The following is a 22,097-nucleotide window of genomic DNA, read 5'->3' as shown; positions in this document are numbered from 1 at the left end:
CAGGAAGGGGCAATGGCCATCAAGAGGCACTCGTGGGAAGCTTGTGGCTGTGGAGATGAGGAGACTATGGAAGGGCGGCATTCATTGTTTCGATGTGGGCAAATCCCACTAGGCCAGGCACTGTGCCTTACTTAGCTCAGAAAACATGAGACAAGCGTGCCTCGCACAGAGCCTCCCTCAGGGTAACTGCAGGCTGGATGGCAGAACCAGACACTTGGAGGGATGCAGAGGATCCAGATGATGGGGGCGGGGGGGGGGGGGGGGCAGAGCATCACACAGCTCACAGGAGGGAGGCTAGGGCACTGTCTGTGCAGAGGCAGAGAGAAAGAGAGAGAAAGAGAGAGACAGAGAGAGACAGAGAGAGACAGAGAGAGAGAGAGAGAGAGAGAGAGAGAGAGAGGGAGGAGCACACTGCCGTGGACCCCTGGAAGGTCAGACCACAGCGTCTGGGCTTGAATCAGTACATGATCACTGATGTTACAGCCAAATACCCCTTGGTTCTGTAACTGAAAGGAAGATAGCTAAAAGAAAATTTGCCCAGGGGAGGGAAAAAAAAAAAAGAAAAGAAAAGAAAAGAAAAGAAAATTTGCCCAAAAAAGGTAATTTAAATAAATTTATTTGCAGGAGAAAAACATCTGAACATCAGGTACAGGTCTGATCCATAATGATCCAACAACAGGCCTAACTTGTCCTGGGGTACTCGGATGCACCCATCCAAGTCCATGCAGCATTAGACCTGAGTACTCCACAATGCACGTGACCATGACACAGTGATGAAGTACAACAGCAATTCTCACCACTCTGTGAGCTACAGCCACAATATAAATAGTTTAGGTCCTTTGTTAAAAAATGGAAAAAAATATTTCTATTACAGCTTTATTTCCAGCATTTTCCGTTAGATACAGCTTTATATATTTTCTCTCACGATAGACAGAAAAAGGTCGCCTTCTTTAGCGTCTGTAGATAAAATATATTACTTGTTAAACGTCTGTACTCTGAAGCATGTTTGCCATGTATGAGTTCAGATAAGAGAATGCAACTGTGCTGTGGCAAAATCCTGGCTGAGGATCAGGACTTGGATAGCTTCCATATTTGTTTTAAAAAATTGCCATCTGGGAAAAAAGAAGTGAAGACATTAAAGAGAACCGATATACTCTCTTTCAATGAGGCAGTCTAACTCCGGAGAATGTGCTTTCCATCTGAATTCCAAGTGTGTGGTCCCGAAGTGGAATTCTCCCCAGTCCAGGAGCTGCTGCGGCTGGGAGCAGCACACACAGGGAAAGCAAGTGGGGAGGGAAGGGTTAACTGAGCTACAAAATTGGCCCCTGATAAACCAGCTCCTCCAGGTCCTTGGCCCACACAGAGGCAGGGTGGCCAGCACGCCAACATGGGACCACGCACTCACTGAACTGCACACATAGAGCTTCGAGGAGGGTTCACAGTTCTTGACATGGGTTCCTGGTTGTAGTTTACAATATCTGCCTTCACCACCCTCTGTCATAAAAGAAAACAGAGTCATTATCAGGGCATCAGAACATTCAGAAAGGACTCCTTACAGTATATTTTCATTTTCTGAACTTTGGCGAACCCCTGATGATAGACACCATAAATGAAGCAGGAGCTGATATTAAAAGAACCAACCAGAACAAACTAGTGCAGAGCTGGGATTGGCGGGCAAGGGAGCTTTCCTGTTGTTGGGTTTTGTTTTAAGTATCTAATTGCAAGTCCTTTAATTGAGTCTTTCCTGGTTTTATGACATAAGCTTGAGGTTATCACAAGTCTAATAAAAACCTGACAAATTAATGTAAAATATTAAACCCTGGTTATAACATAAAGCAAAGGATTGAAATTAATCATTTATATAGTTTAACTGATAGACAAGAGTTTGTTATTTCAAAGTAAAAAAAGTCATTATTTATTAATACTTCCATAAACCACCATCCCCAGCCATAGCTTTTGTAGAATGTTTACAGCAATTAGTGAGTTAGTGAGAAGAGGTGTGAATGTTAAAAGACACAAAGAAAGGGGAAATGTTTTGAGCAACTCAGTATTTAAAACAGTGCCAATTTTTAAAACTTTCCTCCCAAATCCCTAACTTACTTCCAAATAGCTCACTAGTGGGATATGAATAATGACTAACAAAATACAGAATGAGAATTTAGAAAATTACTGCATACTCATATTTTTAAAATAATTTAAACTGAAAGATAGTTTTAAGTCTTCCTTCCTTCCCTCTAACCCACATTCAAGGATTATCTTAAATAATAAATTTAGCAATTTACCCTAATATTCATCTCTAGGTCATAATTTACATTAAAACAAATCCTTTACTGTTTTCAACTCTTTTACAAGTCTGCACACACAAGCAGACAAAGAAGAGTAATTCAAGACAAATTTTAAAAGTACTCTTTCAATTACCAGGCTATTTCAGGAAAAATGGTAAGGAATGAATAATGAAATAACTGCCTCAATTCTCCACTTCACTGCACATGTAATAAACACAACCATAAAGACAAATAAGTGTGAAAGTAACTGAAATGTTATTTTAATTTGTTCCCAATTCCTTATTTCATTCGTAAGTCTCTTGGCAAAGGATCAATTTTTCAAAGTTCTAAAACAGGATGTATGCAATATTAATTCCAATACTGTACAATAATCATTTGAACTTCTCTATTCATAAGGGGAAAAGAACAAGATAGCATTCACTAGTTCTCACCACCCTCCTTCCCCAAATTGCAGTAATTTACCCGTTATACCTGCACTACTGTACTGAACAGAGTCTAGTCTGAGCAGAGGTGGAATGCTGATTATCTTCTTCCGGGTACTTCACTATGTCTGCCCTGACAATACGCTGTCAATTCCGTACAACATAAATGAGATGAAGAAGAAAGAAAAAATGGAAAGCATGTTTAATGACTGAAAACAGAAGAGAACACCAAAGGAGAAAAAGGAATATACACATAAATTTAAACATGTCTCAAAAGAAAACAGCAGGATATAGACATATAAAAAGAAGGAAAGCAAGCAAAGATCCAAGAAACATTATTCTTTATAATTCCACTTAATTGTTAAAATTGTTCAGACAAGTTTGAGTTTTAATTTTGATATCACAATTACACATCCTATCTAATAAAAGAGTAACATGCATATTGACCATCACTCCAGGACACAAGATGGCCGCCACAAGATGGCATGCAGGGGAAGGCAGTTATGGGCAGTTAGGGATGACCAGGCCAGCAGATGAAGACAGTTGGGAGAAACCAGGCCAGTAAGGAAGGGTAGTTGGGGGTACCCAGGCCTGCAGGGGAGGGCAGTTGGGTGGGACCCACGCCTGCAGAGGAGGGCAGTTGGGGGAACCAGGCCAGCAGAGAAGGGTAGTTGAAGGAGACCAGGCCAGCAGGGGAGGGCCGTTGGGGGAAACCAGGCTTGAAGGGGAGGGCAGTTAGGGGGACCAGGTTAGCAGGGGAGGGCAGTTAGGGGTGACTAGGCCAGCAGAGGAGGACAGTTGGGGGAGACCAGTTATGGGAGATCAGGCCAGGAGGTAGGGCAGTTAGGGGTGACGAGGCTGGCAGGATAGGGCAGTTAGGGGCAATCAGGCTGGCCAGGGAGCGTTAGGTGTCAATCAGGCTGGCAGGGGAGTGGTTAGGGGGTGATCAGGATGGCAGGCAGAAGCGGTTAGGGGCAGTCAGGCAGAAACAGGCGAGCATGTTCCCGGATTGGAGAAGGTGCAGGCTGGGCTGAGGGACACTCCGCCCCATCTGTGCACGAATTTCATGCACCAGGCCTCTATAATATCCTGTATTCAGAGAACAACCAAGAATTATGGTGCTTTTCTATTCTAACATGCAGTAAAAGTATTAATTCTATTTCTTTCCACTAACATTACTGAGAATCTACCCTGTGCCAGTCACTCTGTGATGGGAATTCACAGGTAAGTTACACAGTATCTTTTCACAAGTTGCTGGGGACCCCATGGGAAAAGAAATACATTCACAGATAATTGTCATACAAGGTAAGTGCTGTACTAGTAGACCTATATACTGTGGTAATAGAGAGGAAGAAGTAATTTTCTTTGAAGGTAAGGAAGAGGAGATATATATCAGAGGAAGCCAAATGGGATTTATAAATTTTATATTTAATAACATTTACTATTTGTCAAAGATATTCTTTTGATGCTAATTGCCCCATTCCTCACAACCCTAATGTCCATGGTCATCCCATATTTCATATAAAAATAAAAACAAGTTCAAAATGCACTTTTCTGTCATTTAAAAAAACACCTGACATACAGTTTAAGCACAACAGCTATTTTATCAAATATCTAAGAGTTTTGCTAACTAAAGAATCAAAATTACTATTAGGTTTTTGTTTTCAATAACCCTTATGATAAAAAGACTACATGTGACAAGTATGACAAAGATAACATGCTCTCCAAATTGTTCAACTTTAAACTATCCTGGTTTTTTCTTTCTTTCACAACTTCAAATATCTTATTTCAGAAAACTCAGTAATAATTAACATGTAGAAAACCATGTTAATAAGTCTGCTGGTTGTGATGGCACTTATAACGACTGGCTGAACTAGGAGTAAATGAGTGGGGTGGGACGGTATACTGGCCTGAGCAGGCTCTGCCCCAGTTCCCACAGCCTTAACTTCTGGACAAGACTGGGATTTACTAGGCAGAGCATTACTAACCACAATGTGAGGAACTGTGGGAGAAGTATGTCAGTAAAACACTGAACACCATTATCTGCCCTCCCTGAACCTAATTGTTTCATGACAAACTGGGGGTTACAATAAAGAAAGGGGATTTTCATAATCAGTAAGCAACTCATCAATCCTCCAAAATGCTGGTTTAAACCCTATTCTATAAACACAACCAGGTTACTGACCTACGGTCAAAATATTTGGTCAATGTACTGACTAACACAAATGGCTTGAATATTCAGCATTAATTTTCATCCAATTAATGAAGAACTACAAAGGCAGCATCTTTCTTTCTTGGGGGCCTTCGTTGTTTGTCATACTGCTTTGTACAAAGTTTCTGAACTGGCAGCCAGAACCAAGGCTTTGCTTCCTAGGAGTAGCAAACAGAATATCTGGGCCATAAACTTGATGGCAGGTGATGCCACAGGAGTCAGCCTGTTTACAAGTCACTCGTTTCAGAGAAAATGTCACATACAAAACGTCGACTTTTGTTTGAACACCAGCTTGGTCCTGGAAGCGGAAGTGGTAGCTATCTAGCAGAAAGCAAGGAAACAAACCTGGAGCTGGGGGAATAGGCATAAGGAGTAGAGATGGACTCTTGGGAAGACACAAAAGGTAAATTTGGTCTACTCTGCCATTGTGTCTTAATACAGATAGTAGTTACATGTTTATCATTGGAAAGTCATAGTTTGTCATGCTCAGGATATAGAGTAAACATACCTTTAAGGCTCAAAACACTTGCCACTATCACTCATTCAAAGACAATCACTATCCTAGTACTGAAGACATTCAGATAAATAATAGATGATCTCTGTTTTTGAGATGCGTAAGAGTCCAGTATGGAAAACAGACGTATAAAGTATTAAAGAATATCATGACTGCTATACATCCATAATCCTATATAATAAATCCTATGTAATAAAAGGATAATATGCAAATTAACTCTAATGGCAGAACAACCAGAACGACTGCTGGACCAGTAACTATAAGGCGCACTGACCACCTCTTGGTCTCTTTCCCTGGCCAGCAGGCTCGATCGCCTAATGGCGAATGGGGAGACGGGGTAGGGTGATGGGGGACACAGGCAGCATCAAGGCAAGGCCCCCGTCCCACTGGTCATCCCACACACAGAGGGCGGGGGTGCAGCCAGCAATTGGGCGGGAACAGCTGAACTCTTGGTCCCTTTCCTGGCTGTCAGGCATTGATCACCCAATAGTGAATGGGGAACTGGGGGTGGGTGGTGGCAGGGGGCAGGGCTGGGTGCAGGCAGCTGGGGAAGATGGCCCTGGTCACATAAATTCATAGTTTATTAACTGGGAAGTGAAACTGTATTAAGACTGTATTAAGATTGTATTAAGAACTTTGAACACTGAGTATATATGGCAAAACATCCTTGCAATTCAGACAGAGATAAGATTCAGGACAGTGCATTTTTGTTTCAGACTACCTAATGCATTATTAAGGAGCTGAAAACTAAACTTCCTAGAGAACAGCAGTAGTAAATTTATTTTTCCTCCTAAAGGTTTGACTACTTTGTAAATAAAAAATTCTGAACAATCTCAGAAACTAGGACATTTGTTAACAACCCTTCCCAACTTTTACACTATCTTAGAGGAGAATGTTTGGGGCAGGGGAGAAAAGAGAAAAAATAAACAATGAAAATAAAACAATCAACTAAATTGGGAATTGTGAGAAATGCATCTGGAGTATACTTAATTGTTTAAATACTTGTCTGTCCATTTGTGCTGGGAGTTTCTTGAGGACAAGGACTTATTCATCTCTATGGTCCCTGGAACAAAGTAGACCCTCAAAAAATGCTTGCTGTATTCAGAAACTGCATTCCATTTCTTTCTCTTTCTTACCCTATCTCTTTTCTTATAAAACTTGCACAATGTATTGATAAGTCATTTTATGACTCCCAAACAGTAATGATCTAGGTTAGAACTAAAATAACAGGATCTCTTTAAATAAATCAGTGAATGGAATTAAGACTAAAGCCTTATTACAAATATTTTTCACAAACTAAATTTCTATAGCATCAATTTCCATGTGACTGGTGGTGAGTCTACCATCTCCTCTATAAAATGAATAAAAACATTTTCAAACATTACACCAAATTCCCTCAGGTATCTTTTAAATGGCATGAAACCCACAGAAACCATTCACGAGCATCTCTCTCTCTCTCTCTCTCTCTCTCTCTCTCTCTCTCTCTCTCTCTCTCTCTCTCTCTCTCTCTCTCTCTCCCCCCCCTGCCCACCCTCCTCCCTTCATATATAAACACAAAATATGAATCCTGAACTTCTTTGTCTCCCCCCACCCCCAGCCCTTGACATCCAAATGGCCAACAAGTACATGAAAAAGATGCTCAACTTCACTAATTATCAGGGAAATGTAAATTAACACTGCAAAGATCTAACACTCACATAATGGCTAGCGACCATCAGGAACACAAGAGATGTCCTGCGGAGGATGTGCAGAAAAGAGAACCCTGTGCACTGTTGATGAGAATGTAAAATGGTGCAGCCACTATAAAAAAAACAACACTATGGAGGTTGCTCTAAAAACTGAAGTATCACATGATCCAACAGTTCCATTCCTGGATATTTGTCAAAGAAAATACTAGTTCAAAAAGATATATGTACCACAATGTTCATTGCAGTGTTTTTTTTTATAACAGCCAAGATATGGAAACAATCTAACTATTCCACAACAAATGAATGGATAAATAAAATGTGGCATGCATGCGCGTCCATAGACTCACAACACACAACACACACACACACGCACACACGCACACATACACACAAGGGAATATTATTCAGCCATGAGAAAGGAGGACATTCTGCCACTTGCAACAACATGAATAAACTTAAGTATATTGTGCTAAGTGAAGTAAGTCACACAGAGAAAGATAAATACTGCAGGATATCACTATATGTAAAAAGCCAAACTTGAACAAACAGAATAAAATGGTGTCACTGGGGAATGAGAGGAGGGAGGACAGGGTAGGTACTGTTAAGGGTACAAACTTACACTGAGTAGTAAAACCAGAGATATAATGTGCAGCACAGTGAATAATATCAAATCCGCTAAGAGACTAGAACTTAATTATTCCAGCTATTAAAAATAAATAAATATAAAGTTCAATATAATCACCTGTGACTGTTCTATTTCTGCTTTGTTTAATTTGATTCCAAGGATTTCAGCAGCAACTTTCTGAAAACACAGGAATACCTACATTCCAAAAATAGGTTTGAATGATTTAAAACAGACATGCTTAAGTTACCTTCAAATAAATTGAACTTTCTAAACAATGATAAACAGCAAGAATTACAAAAATATGATGTACCAAGTTATTCCAAAAATAGCTTTTTCAGAGACAACAAAATTTTAAATGTAATAAATTTTTAAGTGATCAAACCCATAAATTGAAAAAATTCATGAAATTCAATGTACTGGTCTAAACATAAGCATTAATCCCTAAAAACTTACATTTTAAAGATTTAACGTAAGACAATTACAGCGACCACATTCAAAAAATACCAGCAAAACAAATACCTTTAGATGCTGAAGAAATTGAGAATGCATAGTATACTACCTGGGTTTTTCAATGCCAACTTTAAATTGGTCTTTTGACCTGGCTTTAGTCTATACATTAAAAATATTTGTTGCTCTCAAGTCAATAAACTCTCCACATCTTTTGAGCAGAACAACTTAGAAATCCTTACTGTATTTTACCAGTTCAGAGTGAAGGAGCAGTATACTCCATTAAAAGCAAAAGTCTGCAAACACTTTTCTATAAATGGACTTTTCATACACTGTTAGCTTACATTATGATTTTCAGTGCTCCAATCCAGCGTTCACCTGTAAGGTATACTTTATCTTTGCTTCATAAGTGTACCATCATCTTCTTATCCCTACTTACCTCATAATTACTTACTAAATATTTATCACAATTTTATTAATTTAATTTTGATTTATAATCAAAAAGAGATACATACTCTGAAAGGCTTATTTCATTTGCACCTCAAAAAGTAACATATATATTATAGTTCACTGATAGTCAATGTTTAACAAAAAACAGGAAAGTTAGTGTGGTAGAATGGAGAGGAAGAGATGGATTGTACAAAAAAATAAGCAGAGATTACAAATCATGTAAGATCTGGTAAGCTATCAGAAGGGCTGTGGCTTTTACTCTGAGCAAAATGGAAACCCTGGGACAGTAGCTTGTTGTAATTTCTATTTGAATAGGTTCAATCTGGCTGCTGTACTGAGTACTCACAAGAAAAGATCAAGGGTACAAAAACAGAAACCAGCAAAGACACTAATGTCAAAGATGATGAAGGCTTGAAACAAAGTGGTAGCAATGCAGATGGTAAGAAATAACCACCAGGTTCTGGACATATTTTGAAAGTAGAGCCAAGAGTACTTACTGATAGATAATAGATGTGGGGTGTAAAGAAAAGAGGGTTCAAGAATAACTCCAATATACTTTTGGATTTAGTAATTGATAGAACTGCCATTTACTGAAGTGAAAAGATGGTGAGAGATTTGAAGAGGGAATAACAGCAGCTCAGAATAAGACCTGAATTAAACTTGGACTGTCTAAGAACTCAGCAGAGGTCTTAGGTGGGCAGTTGAACATTGAGTCTGATCAAAGCTATGAGACTAGATGAGGTCACTAAGGAAATAAGTTTTAGAAAAGAAATACACAAAGTGGGCACTGCTGGCAGGAGCACTAATACTTGTGAGAATCAGAAAAAGAAGACTAGAAAGAATCATCATATGAGATTAGCAGTCATCTCTGAAACTGAGATAATGGGGATTTATATTCTTTTTAAACTCTTGTATTTTTAAATATCCTAAAATAACCATAAACTTATGTTAAATGAATTACAAAAGTAATAAACACAGAATAAACATGTTACATCTAACCTAGTCTATTTTATATCTTCAATAAGCATTAATTTGTTGCAAAACAGAAGTCAGTTCCTATGAATATTAGTAAATAAACGTAAAACCTCACTTATAGATCCATTTTCATTATTTTACTTACAGAGTCTCCTGTCTTTGCTGAGACAAAGTGGCTACTAAAACCATTTTCCTGGCAAAACCTCAAGTGCTTTTCAGGTTTTACTGTTCGCATATGCTCCAAATCAACTAGAAAGGTGAACAGAAAGAGAGAAAAAATATTAAGAGTCAATCAATATACTTTAACATGTTTACGTTTGACTTATCTTCCACTATTATATCCCAGCTTGGGCACTATCTGTGTAATCTTAGGCAATTTCCTTAACTTTTTTATGTCTCAGTCTCTAAACCTAAAAAACTAAGAATAACAAATATACCTATATTATATGGAGTGTTTGAGAATTAATCCATGTATAGTGCAAATGTCCAGACCTGATAAGTGCTCGAAAAAATGAAAGCTATCACTCTATCTATAGAGCTTCAAGAACCCTAATGATACTCAAAAAAGATTTCATTAGTACAGTGTTCTGCAACTCATTAGTCAACAGAGCCAAATATCAACAGTACACGATTGAAATTTCTTTTGAGAACCAAATTTTTTAAACTTAAACTTCTTCCAACGCCACTTCTTCAAAATAGATTCACCCAAGCCGTAGTATTTTGTGGAAGAGCCACATTCAAGGGGCCAAAGAGCCACATGTGGCTCTCGAGCCGCAGTTTGCCAACCAAGGCCTTAATATAATGTGTTTAAATAGAGATTAATTGAAAGATGCATATTTATTGTAATTGAAAGTTTAATTACTTTAATAATTAGAATAGTTCTGGAAGTTTTATAAATATTAATATTCAATAAACATGTAATTAATTTTTGCTTAAAGATATCAATATTTCATAGTGTATTTAATTTATTTACAGCCATGGTTTAATTTCACAAGGAGACAGCTCAGCTACTTTCCAAACCTGAAGTATGCATTTTGAAAGTAAGGGGTAAGCACTTATTTCCTTGAATACTTGTAGGTTCGTTAAAGGCAAGCACAGTATTCATATCCAATACTGGTTTCATCCGGCACAGTCTATTTTTTCAAATGTGACCCTTTATTGAACAGTTTCTCTTTTTACAACACTAGAAACCCTATAAGGGTGTTGACTCAATGCCGTCAAATTATAAGGTAAATGTATTCATAGGATTTAAGGACAACTAGGTTCTTTGAGTCAATATAGGGGGAGAAAAGTTAAACTGGTTTCCTGAGGAAAGGACCCAACTGACTTGTAAAAATTGTAAATTTGCAAATCTAGTGAGCCTACATAATAGTGTCAATTGATTATCAACTAAAAAGTGCTCTCATTTTACATAAAAAGTTTTATTTAAAATTATATTGAAGATCTTCAGTTTGTAGGCTCAAGAGATCTTTCTCTAGGAGATTTTTTTATTTAGTCAGGGATTCTGAGTCCCATTTATATTGCTTAGCTTGAATAATATGGAGGGCTGTTTTTTTTCTGACCACAAGTTACTGTTCCTTAAATGAAAACCTTATTTACAAGAAAAGGCTAAAAAATGTCCAGATATCACAGGCATCAATTTGTAGAAGACTAAAATACTAAGATATTAGCACTGACATTTATATATCTATGTTATTATAATATCGATATTAAAGCTAAAATACTTTTCTAATTCAACAAGAGTAAGAACAAATCCTGACACTAGAAAAAATACCCAATGAATCTCTACCCAATTTTTTTTTTAATTTGTCATTTTGTGTGTGTGCTTTTTTTTCAAATGGAACTATCCATCACTGTTGAACTTTTTTCTTTCTCTTTTTTTCCTTCCCCTCCATCCTTCCCTACAACTCCCCAACTATATCACATAAGTCATCTATAGCATTGGGTAATTTACTATCCAAGCCAATGTTTTCCTAATGAAGACAGCAATAAAAGACCAGTATGTCACTGATTAATTGGGGGGGTAGGGAGTATTTATTCAACAACTTATTGACTACCTATTATATACCAAGTACTGTGTTTGGTAGTAAGAACCCACAGATCAAAAAAATACAATCGTTTCTCAAAAAGTCATCCCCAGTATATGAACATAAAAGACCATTAAAGATATAAAAGTTATTTTAAATGAATGAGATTCTGACAAATGAGACAATAGATATTAAAAACAAAAAACTTCACTGCAAAGTTTCCTTTTGTCTTAGAATTTAACATTAAGAGGGTTCATTTACTAGAGTAGTAATAAAATATTTTTCTTCCTATTTTAAGAATATTCTTAAAATTATTATCCATGTATGATAGCAGGTGAGGCCAGCTATACATGTGATAGCACATTTATAATGATTTCATTTCCTTTATGTCCTTCAGTGAAGCGCATCATTTTTCAAGGTGATATACACACACACACACACACATATATTTTATCCTCACCTGAGGATATGTTGTTTTTTTATTGATTTTAGGAAGAAATGAAGGGACTGGGTAGAGAGGGAGAGAAGGAAGAAGGAAGGAGGGAGGGAAGGAGGGGAGAAAGAAAGAGAAAGAGAGAGAGAGAGAGAGAGAGAGAGAGAGAGAGAGAGAGAGAGAGAGAGAGAGATCTCAATAGGTTGCCTCCTGCAGGAGCCCAGACCAGGAATCAAACCCACAACCTTCTGGTGCACAGAATGACACTCCAACCAACCAAGCTACCCTAATAATAGTAATATATGCTCATTTCCCAAATATTCAGAAAAACAATTATGAAAATGAAATTTAAATGCCATTAACTAAAGACAACTACTGTTAACATTTTGACATAAATCATTCCAACATCTAAACAATATGAAGGACAAAGGCATTAATATTGTATACACAAGGTGTATCGGTTAATAATGTGGATTTTATAATAAAAGAAAACGAGATAATTTCAAGAGAAACATCGAAGGTACTTTTTATTCAAAGTAATGTCCATTGCCAGCTACACAGTTCCCCCATCTTCCAGGCAATTTGTGGATACCGTCCCAATAGAACTTTTCTTGCTTTGAGGCAACCATTCAGAGACCCAATTTTCCACTTCTTCCTATGTACTGAAGTGCTGCTCAGAAAGAGTGTGTGCCAATCATCAGAACAAGTGGTAATCTGAAGGAGCAAGGTCTGGTGAATACAGTGGGTGGGTTCATACTTCCCAGGCAAGATCTTTTAACGTGAATTTAACTGGTTTTTAAGTGTGTAATGGTGCGTCATCATGAAGCAAAATTATTTTGCCATGTCTTCTGGCACATTCTGTTCGTTTCACAATCAGAGCATAGTTCAAATTGATTATTTGTTGTCGGTAGCGATCAGTAGAAACGGTTTCACTTGGTTTTAGAAGCTCATAATACATCACACCTTCCTGATCTCACCAAACACAGGGCATTGTCTTCTTTCCAAAATGATTTGGCCTTGAAGTTGATGTTGATGGCTGACCTGGATCAGTCCATGATTTTGTGCATTTGGGATTCTCAACATAAATCCACTTTTCATTGACAGTCACAATTCGATGCAAAAAAGACTTTCATGCCATTGAAGCAACAATTTACTGATGACTTTTCAGTTTTCCATTTGTCTTTCGTTCAGTTGATATGGCACCCATTTTCTTTTTCTTTTTTTTTTCCCACCCATTTTCTTTCCTTTAAAATCTTTCCCATTGCTTGTAAACGACTGGAAATTGTTTGCTGAGCAATGTTTTAATCTTTCTGCAAGTTGTTTTTGAGTTTGATTTGCATCTTCATCCAATAATGCTTGTAGTTGTTGGTCTTCAAACTTTTTCAGTTGATGTGGCTGTTCCTTGTCTTTCACATCAAAATCATCACTTTTAAAGTGTTTAAACCAGCGTTCACAAGTATCTGAGATGGAGCATGTTCACCATAAGCTTCCCAAAGTATTCAGCAGAACTTTTCTTCAAAATAAAGTAATTAAAACTTCCCACAAATGCTCTTTTTTTGGCATGAAATTCGACATTTTTAAGTGTAAAAATATCTATGATGTTAACGCCTTCAGAACGTTTGACATGTGAAGTTTTAAAGCTTGTCAATACAACAAAATAGCATACATATCAAATCGCCTATATATCAACATATGTGTAACTCCATCTATTGAAAAACATCCGCATTATTAAACAGTACACCTAGTATGCCATTTCTTTCACCTCAATCAACCACATTACATCCTGCTTAATAATTTCCATGTATAACTTTACTGATGATTCATTCATTTAACAAATATTTGAGTGTCAGACACTGTCCTGGATGCTGCCAATTTAACAATGAGCTTACATTTTAAAGAAGGAGAAAGGACCATCAAGTAAATTTTATAGTATGGCAAATGCTGATAAATGTAATAAAGAAAGATAAATGGTACATAAGGGGCAGGGATATTTTAAACAACTAGGTAAAAAAAAAAAACTTAAGAAGGCTAAGGAGTATGTGTATCTGGGAGAAAGTCTTCCAAGCAGAGGAAGATGAAGTACAAATGTCCTAATGAAGATTATTCTTAGCCTACTCAAGGAAAAGCCAGGAGGCCAGAGGGGCTAAAATCAATTGGCAAGAGAGGGAAACAGCATGAAAAGAGGTTTAAAAAAAAAAGGCCATATAGGGCAGTGTGTGTCGGCCACTCTAAGAGATGAAAAGTTACTGGAGGGTTGTGAGGAGGAAAGTGATAATCTGTCTCATATTTTAAAGATTCTGGGCTCTTTTTTTAGAATATAGAGCAGTGGTTCTCAACCTTTCTAATGCCGTGACCCTTTAATACAGTTCCTCATGTTGTGGTGACCCCCAACCATAAAATTATTTTCGTTACTACTTCATAACTGTCATTTTGCTACTATTATAAATTGTAATGTAAATATCTGTGTTTTCCGATGGTCTTAGGTGACCCTGCTAGCGGTTCTCAACGTGTGGGTCATGACCCACAGGTTGAAAAACGCTGCTGTAGACCATCAGAAAACACAGATATTTATAAATAGCTTAAAAACTTATCATATTAGGCTTTTATCATATAGGACTAGAGGCCCAATGCATGAAATTTGTGCAAGGGGCTTGGCCCTCACAGCCCTGGTTTCCAGACGGTTGTCTGGAAGGTCGTCCAGACAGTCACTTTGCTATTTGGTCTAATTAGCATATTAGCTCTTTATTATATAGGATGCTGCAGTGAACATTGAAGTGCATATATTCTTTCAAATTAGTGTTTTAGGTTTCTTTAGGAATATACCACAAATGGAATCACTAGATCAGAAGTCAGTTCCATTTTTAATTTTTTAGGAACATCCACAGTTTCCATAGAGGCTATACCAGGCTGCATTCCTACCAAGAATGCACAAGGATTCCCTTTTCTCCACATCCTCACCAACAGTTTTTGTTTTTTGATTTATTGATGATAGCCTTTCTGGCAGATGTGAGATGGTATCTCATTGTGATTTTAATTTGCATTTCTGTGATGATTAGAGACATTGAGCATCTTTTCATATGTCTATGGCCATCTGTATGTCCTTTTTGGAGAAGTGTCTATTCAGGTTCTTTGCCTGTTTTTTAATTGTTTGGTTTTTTTAGTTTTGTCCGAGTTTTTTATAAATTTTGGATATTAACCCCTTTAATCAATTTATCATGACAAGTATCTTCTCCCATTCAGTAAGTTGTCTTTTTCTTTTGTTGATGGTTTCCTATGGAAACTTCTCTTTCTAAGGCCTATTTGTTTACTGGCATTCAGGCATCTTCATTGCATCTGTCCACAGCAGGGGTGGGGAATGTAAGCCGGAGAAGCACTTGAAATCATTTGGTCTGGCCGGAGAAGGCCCTTGAAATCATTTAGTCTGGCCCTACCAAGGCATCAGGGGAGAGTTAATTAAATGATTGGCCAAATATAGCAGGCTAATTATTAAGTTGATAATTTTGTATGACCCGCAAATGATGTTATAAATATCCAAATGATTCTCAGCAGAAAAAGGTTTCCCACCCCTAGATATAGTGAACAGAATAGTCTTTAAAAATACAGTACTAACTGTAACAAATAGCTTAAAAGCTAGATATATCCAACGTACAATAATCAGGACTACTTATCAGGCTGATGTAAAATTTTGAGTAAAATTTAAAGTTCTTAAAAACATCACAATAATACTGATATTACTTTTTATATTGGCCTGAACTTTATAACATTCCTGTCTTCCTGAATATTCATTTTTCAACATGCTATAAGAACATATTCTATGATGAATATGACTTTTTTATTCACACCAGACTGCTTTACTTCATGCTTTTTAAAACATGGAAAGTATTATATGGTGCTAATTAATTAAATCATTGTCTATTCCCTGTCAATGGAAAAAGACATGAAAAGTATAAACTATTTGTGCTCTTCAGTCCATGTATGATGTCAGAAACAATATTCTCAGCGAAATGACTGTAAAATATGTCACTGTCTAACTTAAAAAAGTAAAAACAAAATACAAATATAGCACTTGCACAGATTTTCACAGTAATTTTTAGGTTATCAAGGAAACATCTAGAGTGTTGATCTGGCTATACTCAATTCAAACAAACTACTTGTCACATTAACTACCTCCAGGAAGTTACTCCAAACACAAAATAAACTGTTTATGCCCCTACTCAGATAGATAACATGACAGATTGTTATTAGTTGAAGACAGATGAAATACATTAATTTGATTGTGAGCATGTGTTTAATTTTACCCTGCCATGTACACTCTCTAATGCTGTCTTTCTATGATGACATAGTAAATCATACTATACTAGAAGAACTGCTAATGCAAGAAAATTAAAAATTACCAGAACTTGACTGAGTTTGTAGATTTTTTTTAACCAACCTTCTTAAAAAACATAATTGCTTTAAAATTACTGGGTTCCACAAAGAGATTTTTTTTTTAAAGGGTGTCTTAAAAGAAACAACTTTAATTCTAGTGCAAAAGTTAAAATTTCTATGCAATTGAACATTTTTCCTGCATACTAGTTTTTCTATTTCTTTGTGAATTGTCTCTTCCTTCCTTTTCCCATTTTATATTATTTTATTTTAAGTGTTTATCTTATCAATGTGTAGGGAAAGGACATTTGCCATATTTGTTCTGAATCTTTCCCTCCGGCTAGAATTTTCCTTTTAAATATTTCATCATATCTAGAGACACAGAAATTAAGATTGTATGAAATCAAGTCACTAAGATACTAAGTCCATTGTTGTTTAAGCTTTCTTACTTTGTTCTTTTGTAACATGCAGCTGAAAACAAACAAAAAAAGAAACAAAGAAGCGCACAGAACAACAGCCAATTACAAAGTATTTGCTGGATAAAGAAAAATATTTTTAGGCTTTTAAAAAAAATACAAAATATCAACTGTGTCAAAAATAATATATACTCCTTCCTTTCTCAGGAATACAATACAGGACTAAAAATTAATTAACTAGAGTCTCACACCACAATAAGAATATCACAATCATGTGTTAAGTAAAAACAGCAAGACACAAAGGAATGCTAGCATGCATTCATACAAAAATTACAGATGACTAATTACATATTACTTAGTCAAGCTTACAGAGATGATGAAACTAAAAGAAAAAAATGAGGAAAAGATCAGGACACAAGGTAAGTTACTTCTAAAGGCAGAGGAAGGATGGATAAAGGCACGGGGTAGAGGGCCTCTGGGGTGCTCGACAAAGCTCAATTTCCTGACACAGGAATCATGTTTAAATTACACATGTATTTTACATAGTCTTCTCTATATATTGCACTGTATTTAAAAATTCTTATTAAAATTATTATAATAACTTGACAGGCTTCTCTTTAAACCTAGTTTTTTTCATATCATCATAAAAAAGGGTCACAAATGGAAAAATATTCATGGTTTTTGTAATTTTTCCCAAGGATCTCTATTCTTTTTCTTTTTTTTTACACTAGGTATACTTTTTTTACTTTTTACTGCTCTGCACATATTCTTATTTTTTATTGATTAAGTTATTACATGTGTGTCCTTATCTCCCCATTGTCCCCCTACTCCCCCGCCTCGTGCCCTCACCCCCCTGGTGTCTGTGTCCATTGGTTGGGCTTATATGCATGCATACAAGTCCTTTGGTTAATCTTTCTCCCTTGCTCCACCCTTCCCTGCCTTCCCTCTGAGATTTGATGGTTTGATTGATGTTTCTCTATCTCTGGATCTGTTTTTGTTCATCAGTTTATATTGTCCATTATATTCCACAAATGAGTGAAATCTTGTCAAATTATACTCTTTTGACCTACTTATATATGTAATGATCCTTGTGAATTTCCACTTCAGTTATTTATCACCTGACTGCCAGATCATTTGCTACTTTGCTTTTGGCAATTTTTCAACAGTTTCATAGATTCTCCACCATGCTACAAGATTTGCCTATCACTTTGCACTGTATTTCTATTCATATATATCCACAAACTCACCTGGTAAGGATTCTGAAGCAATAATGATAAATATTGTTAATTCTGTAGAGTAACCAGATACCAACAGTCAGTATCAAGAGGACAGGAAGGGCAGTATGTAAAAATCATATTATTTTTTCAATTTATTTAGTTATAATTAATTAGATTATATAAATTTCTTCTGGTCATCGATAATAGATAATTACTTGTCCTCTAACTTCAGACTAAAATGAAATAATTGGTTTAAATGAGGACTAGAGAACAAATAGATCTTTCTACATTTGTGGCTATCTGCAAATTTTATTGCTTCCTATAACATTTGTACATAAATGATAAAGATTAGCATTTTCCCACATGCCAAAAGCATAAAGAAACTGGAAAATTAATTAACTGCCTTTCCTTTCTTTATATCATGTTTTGGGCTTTCTTAATAAGAATTTTATATTGGTATAGTTCTATATAGGTTTATTTGCATCATTCTGTGTGACAAATACAAGGTTCAAGTTCACTTATGCCTTTCAAAGATACACGTGCATAAAAAAAAAATGTCTTCCCAGACACCATCATATCCTGGGATTTGGCAAAGAACAGAAGCCATAATAAGAACTGCTTCAAATGGCAATCTTATTCTGGCTATTTAATTCTTCTTTATGCTTTCCTCTATTTTCCAACTGCCCACAATAACCAAAAATTAGATATACTGGGAGAGGGGAATGACAGAACATGATTTATAATAACAAAAAGGAGGAGGGTTGGGGGGGGGGTATAAAATGGAGGACAGCTATTTTCCTTCCAACCATTTAAAAATGTTAAAACCAAATCAAAATGACAATAAGGTACCATCTCACGCCTATCAGAATGGCTATCATCAACAAATCACCAAAGACAAGTGCTGGCGGAAAAGGAATACTCATGCACTGCTGGTGGGAATGCAGACTGGTACAGCCACTGTGGAGAACAGTATGGAGTTTCCTCAAAAAACTGAAAATGGAACTTCCATCTGACCCAGTGAACCCACTTCTAGAAATATATCCCAAGAAACTAGAAACACCAATCAGAAAGGAACTATGCACCCCTATGTTCATAGCAGCACAATTTACAATAGCTAAAATTTGGAAATAGCCCAAGTGCCCATCAGCAGATGAGTGGATTAAAAAACTGTGGTACATCTACACACTGGAATACTATATTGCTATTAAAAGGAAAGAACTCCTTGCCGAAACCAGTTTGGCTCAGTGGAGAGTGTGGGCCTGCTGACTGAAAGGTCCCGGGTTCGATTCTGGTCAAGGGCATGTTACCTTGGTTGCCAGCAGATCCCCAGTAGGGGGTGTGCAAGAGGCAGCTGATCCATGACTCTCTCTCATCGATGTTTCTAACTCTCTATCTCTCTCCCTTCCTCTCTGTACAAAATCAATAAAATATATTTTAAAAATATATATATATTAGGAACAGTAAAATCCTCTCATGTTTTCATGGCCATCAAAACGCATTTTAACCAAACTGATTTTAGAAAAGTAAAAAAATTCTCATAAAACAGAAAGCATTTTCTTAATTATAAAATGTCCCTTAGACTTTGATAGTAAACTGTGATGTAACAAACTCTGAGAAGATGGTGCTAGCCCAATATATCAATAAGCCAAAAAATAAATAGTAAGACAACTGTCAGAAAAAATGCTTTCTCTAAAAAAGAATAATAATGGATCAATTTAAAAGCATAAGTACAGATAATTCCTAGCAGACAACTGTTGAGAGGAAAACTTCATTCCTAAACCTAAGACTTAAATGTAAAATTTATTCAATTTTATCAATTTGTATTAAAATCCAGAATAGTGATCAGTAGTCTTTAATACCTAAAAAAGATGAGATCCTGAAGAGGCCTAGAAAACATTATGTCCACTCACAAAGAATTTAGTTCAGTCTCAATATATTAGCATATCAAATTATAAGTCTATGGATATAAATGGCAGTGTTGGGAAAAGAGCTGGGATAAAGAAGGAAACAAAATTATACAACCATCTTTGGAGTCCAGTTTGAAACCAAAAAATACTTCTTTTCAGAAACTAAAATAAACATTCAGTTGATAAGTTTTAACAACACTAACTAGTTTTTTGCTTGTTTTCAGATACCTGCCATTTTGTTTTGTTTTTGTTAAACTGACCTGACCACTCTGTACTTTTTGGCTAATCCAAAACTACAGAAAATTCTAAAATGGGATTTAATAGCCACTCTTGACAAGATTTTAAAAACTCCACAATGAGGCATTCATTTTCAAAAGTTTCATCTTTCTGGTATAAAAAATCTCTCTTAATGAAAATGTAAGCCCATATATCTGAAAAGTAAATAGCTGGTGTTGGAAGATAAACTGAAAATGTTCTGGCTTAGGAGAAAATAAATGCACACAGCCAAAATCCCAAATCTAAGAATATCTCACTTACAACTAGTAGTCTTTTATGGAAGAGTGTTACTAGAAGACATATTTTAACTCTAACTGCACTCAAATACTGCATATGGTGCTCCTAATTCAAAATTAAACCTCAGGAGTATACCTGATGGGTGCAATATATTCTGTAAAGCTAAAACAATAAACACATGAGTTTATACCCAAAAGAGGCAGAAGAAAGCTGTCAGTCTATATGAAATATATTGTAAGTTCAAGAGACTACAGAAAATTCACTTGAAGACTACAGTTCTTAGATAACTGTTATGTTAATGAATCACCTGATTCTGAGATTGACAAAAACATTTTTTATTGACTACTCCAAAAAAAAATTTTAATCAGAAAACCTGACACCGTTCCTTCCCATTACATGTTAAAAATACAATTAGCATTTATGAATAAAATTCTGAGATTTCTTAATGAATATTATAATTATGGGAGAACAATGAGAATGGAAATTCCTACACTCTGATTGGCGTTCTTCTAGAATACTCACTATTTGAAGAACAGATGAAGACTACACCGTGAGAATTTAGAAAGAATAAGCATTATAGCTTTTCAGGTTAAACACCAATAAGAATTTTCCACTCTTTCAATTACCTGGAAAATATATCACTTTTCAATTTACTGGGATCTATTATTCATTTAAGTTTGACTCCTGGTTCATTTCCCCCTCTTTATAATACACTGTAAAAGTCATGTATTTTTAAAGTCAGAAATAATCACAAAAGGCTGATACGCAAAGTGTCCCCTCGAAAGTTTGAACAGGAGTTCGATCACTTGCTATGACATGCACTGACCACCAGGGAGCGGTGTGGAACATGGCAGGCAGACCAGCAGGGACAGCTGGGGGCTAAAGGAGTGAGGGAAGGAATAGATGACTGGGAGGCAGGGAACCTGATTGGACCTGATTGCTGATCAGACGTAGGGACCCTACCCGTGCACAAATTTTGTGCACCAGGCCTTTAGTCAAAAATAAAAAGAAAATGAGGCCGAAACTGGTTTGGCTCAATGGATAGAGCGTCGGCTTGGGGACTGAAAGGTCCTGGGTTTGATTCCAGTCAAGGGCATGTACCTTGGTTGCGGGCATATCCCCAGTAGGGGATGTGCAAGAGGCAGCTGATCGATGACTCTCTCTCATCGATGTTTCTAACTCTCTATCTCTCTCCCTTCCTCTATGTACAAAATTAATAAAATGTATTTTTAAAAAATAATAATAAAAAAATAAATAAAAAGAAAGAGAAAATGAGTAGACTATTGGGCATCCAATCAGTATAAGTTTTAGGTAGTTCTTCGAAACAAAGCTTCTCAGAAATATGCATAACAAACAAATATGTGAGATAAAAACCTTATGTGAAAAAAACGTATGTGGGGAAAAGATTGAAAGAATACATATACATATTAACAATATGGTTGGTTCTGTGAGGTAGAACTATTAGTGTTTTTTTCTTCATAAGATTTCATTTTTCATATTTTCTAAATTAAATATGTAATGATCATTCTTTATTTTAAACCCTTAAAAATATCCACTACCTAATTGTAGAATAACTCCCACTATGTCTTAGAAAGCATTAT

General features: G+C 36.3%; 1 protein-coding gene across 3 annotated transcripts in view; it reads right to left on the bottom strand.

Annotated features, from left to right (window-relative positions):
* Positions 1-600: 600 nt before the first annotated feature.
* The window catches only part of RAB28 (RAB28, member RAS oncogene family), a 62,787-nt gene continuing 41,290 nt past the window's right edge, over positions 601-22,097 (bottom strand). Inside the window, exons 5-8 of one of the 3 annotated variants that reach the window (XM_036420394.2) lie at positions 9,764-9,867; positions 7,864-7,941; positions 2,757-2,851; positions 601-1,494 (exon numbers count right to left, since the gene is read on the bottom strand). In XM_036420394.2, the coding sequence (XP_036276287.1) occupies positions 2,762-2,851; positions 7,864-7,941; positions 9,764-9,867 (272 nt within the window). In that variant the 3' untranslated portion in view covers positions 601-1,494; positions 2,757-2,761. The remainder of the gene's footprint in view (positions 1,495-2,756; positions 2,852-7,863; positions 7,942-9,763; positions 9,868-22,097) is intronic. The other 2 variants (XM_036420386.2, XM_036420402.2) reach the window with 2 other exon arrangements.

The sequence above is a fragment of the Pipistrellus kuhlii genome, unplaced genomic scaffold (genome assembly GCF_014108245.1).
Source record: "Pipistrellus kuhlii isolate mPipKuh1 unplaced genomic scaffold, mPipKuh1.p scaffold_m20_p_1, whole genome shotgun sequence".
NCBI classification, from domain to species: Eukaryota; Metazoa; Chordata; class Mammalia; order Chiroptera; family Vespertilionidae; genus Pipistrellus; species Pipistrellus kuhlii.
Note: the sequence above shows the minus strand (reverse complement) of the source record. Positions and strands in the feature narration are given on the sequence as shown.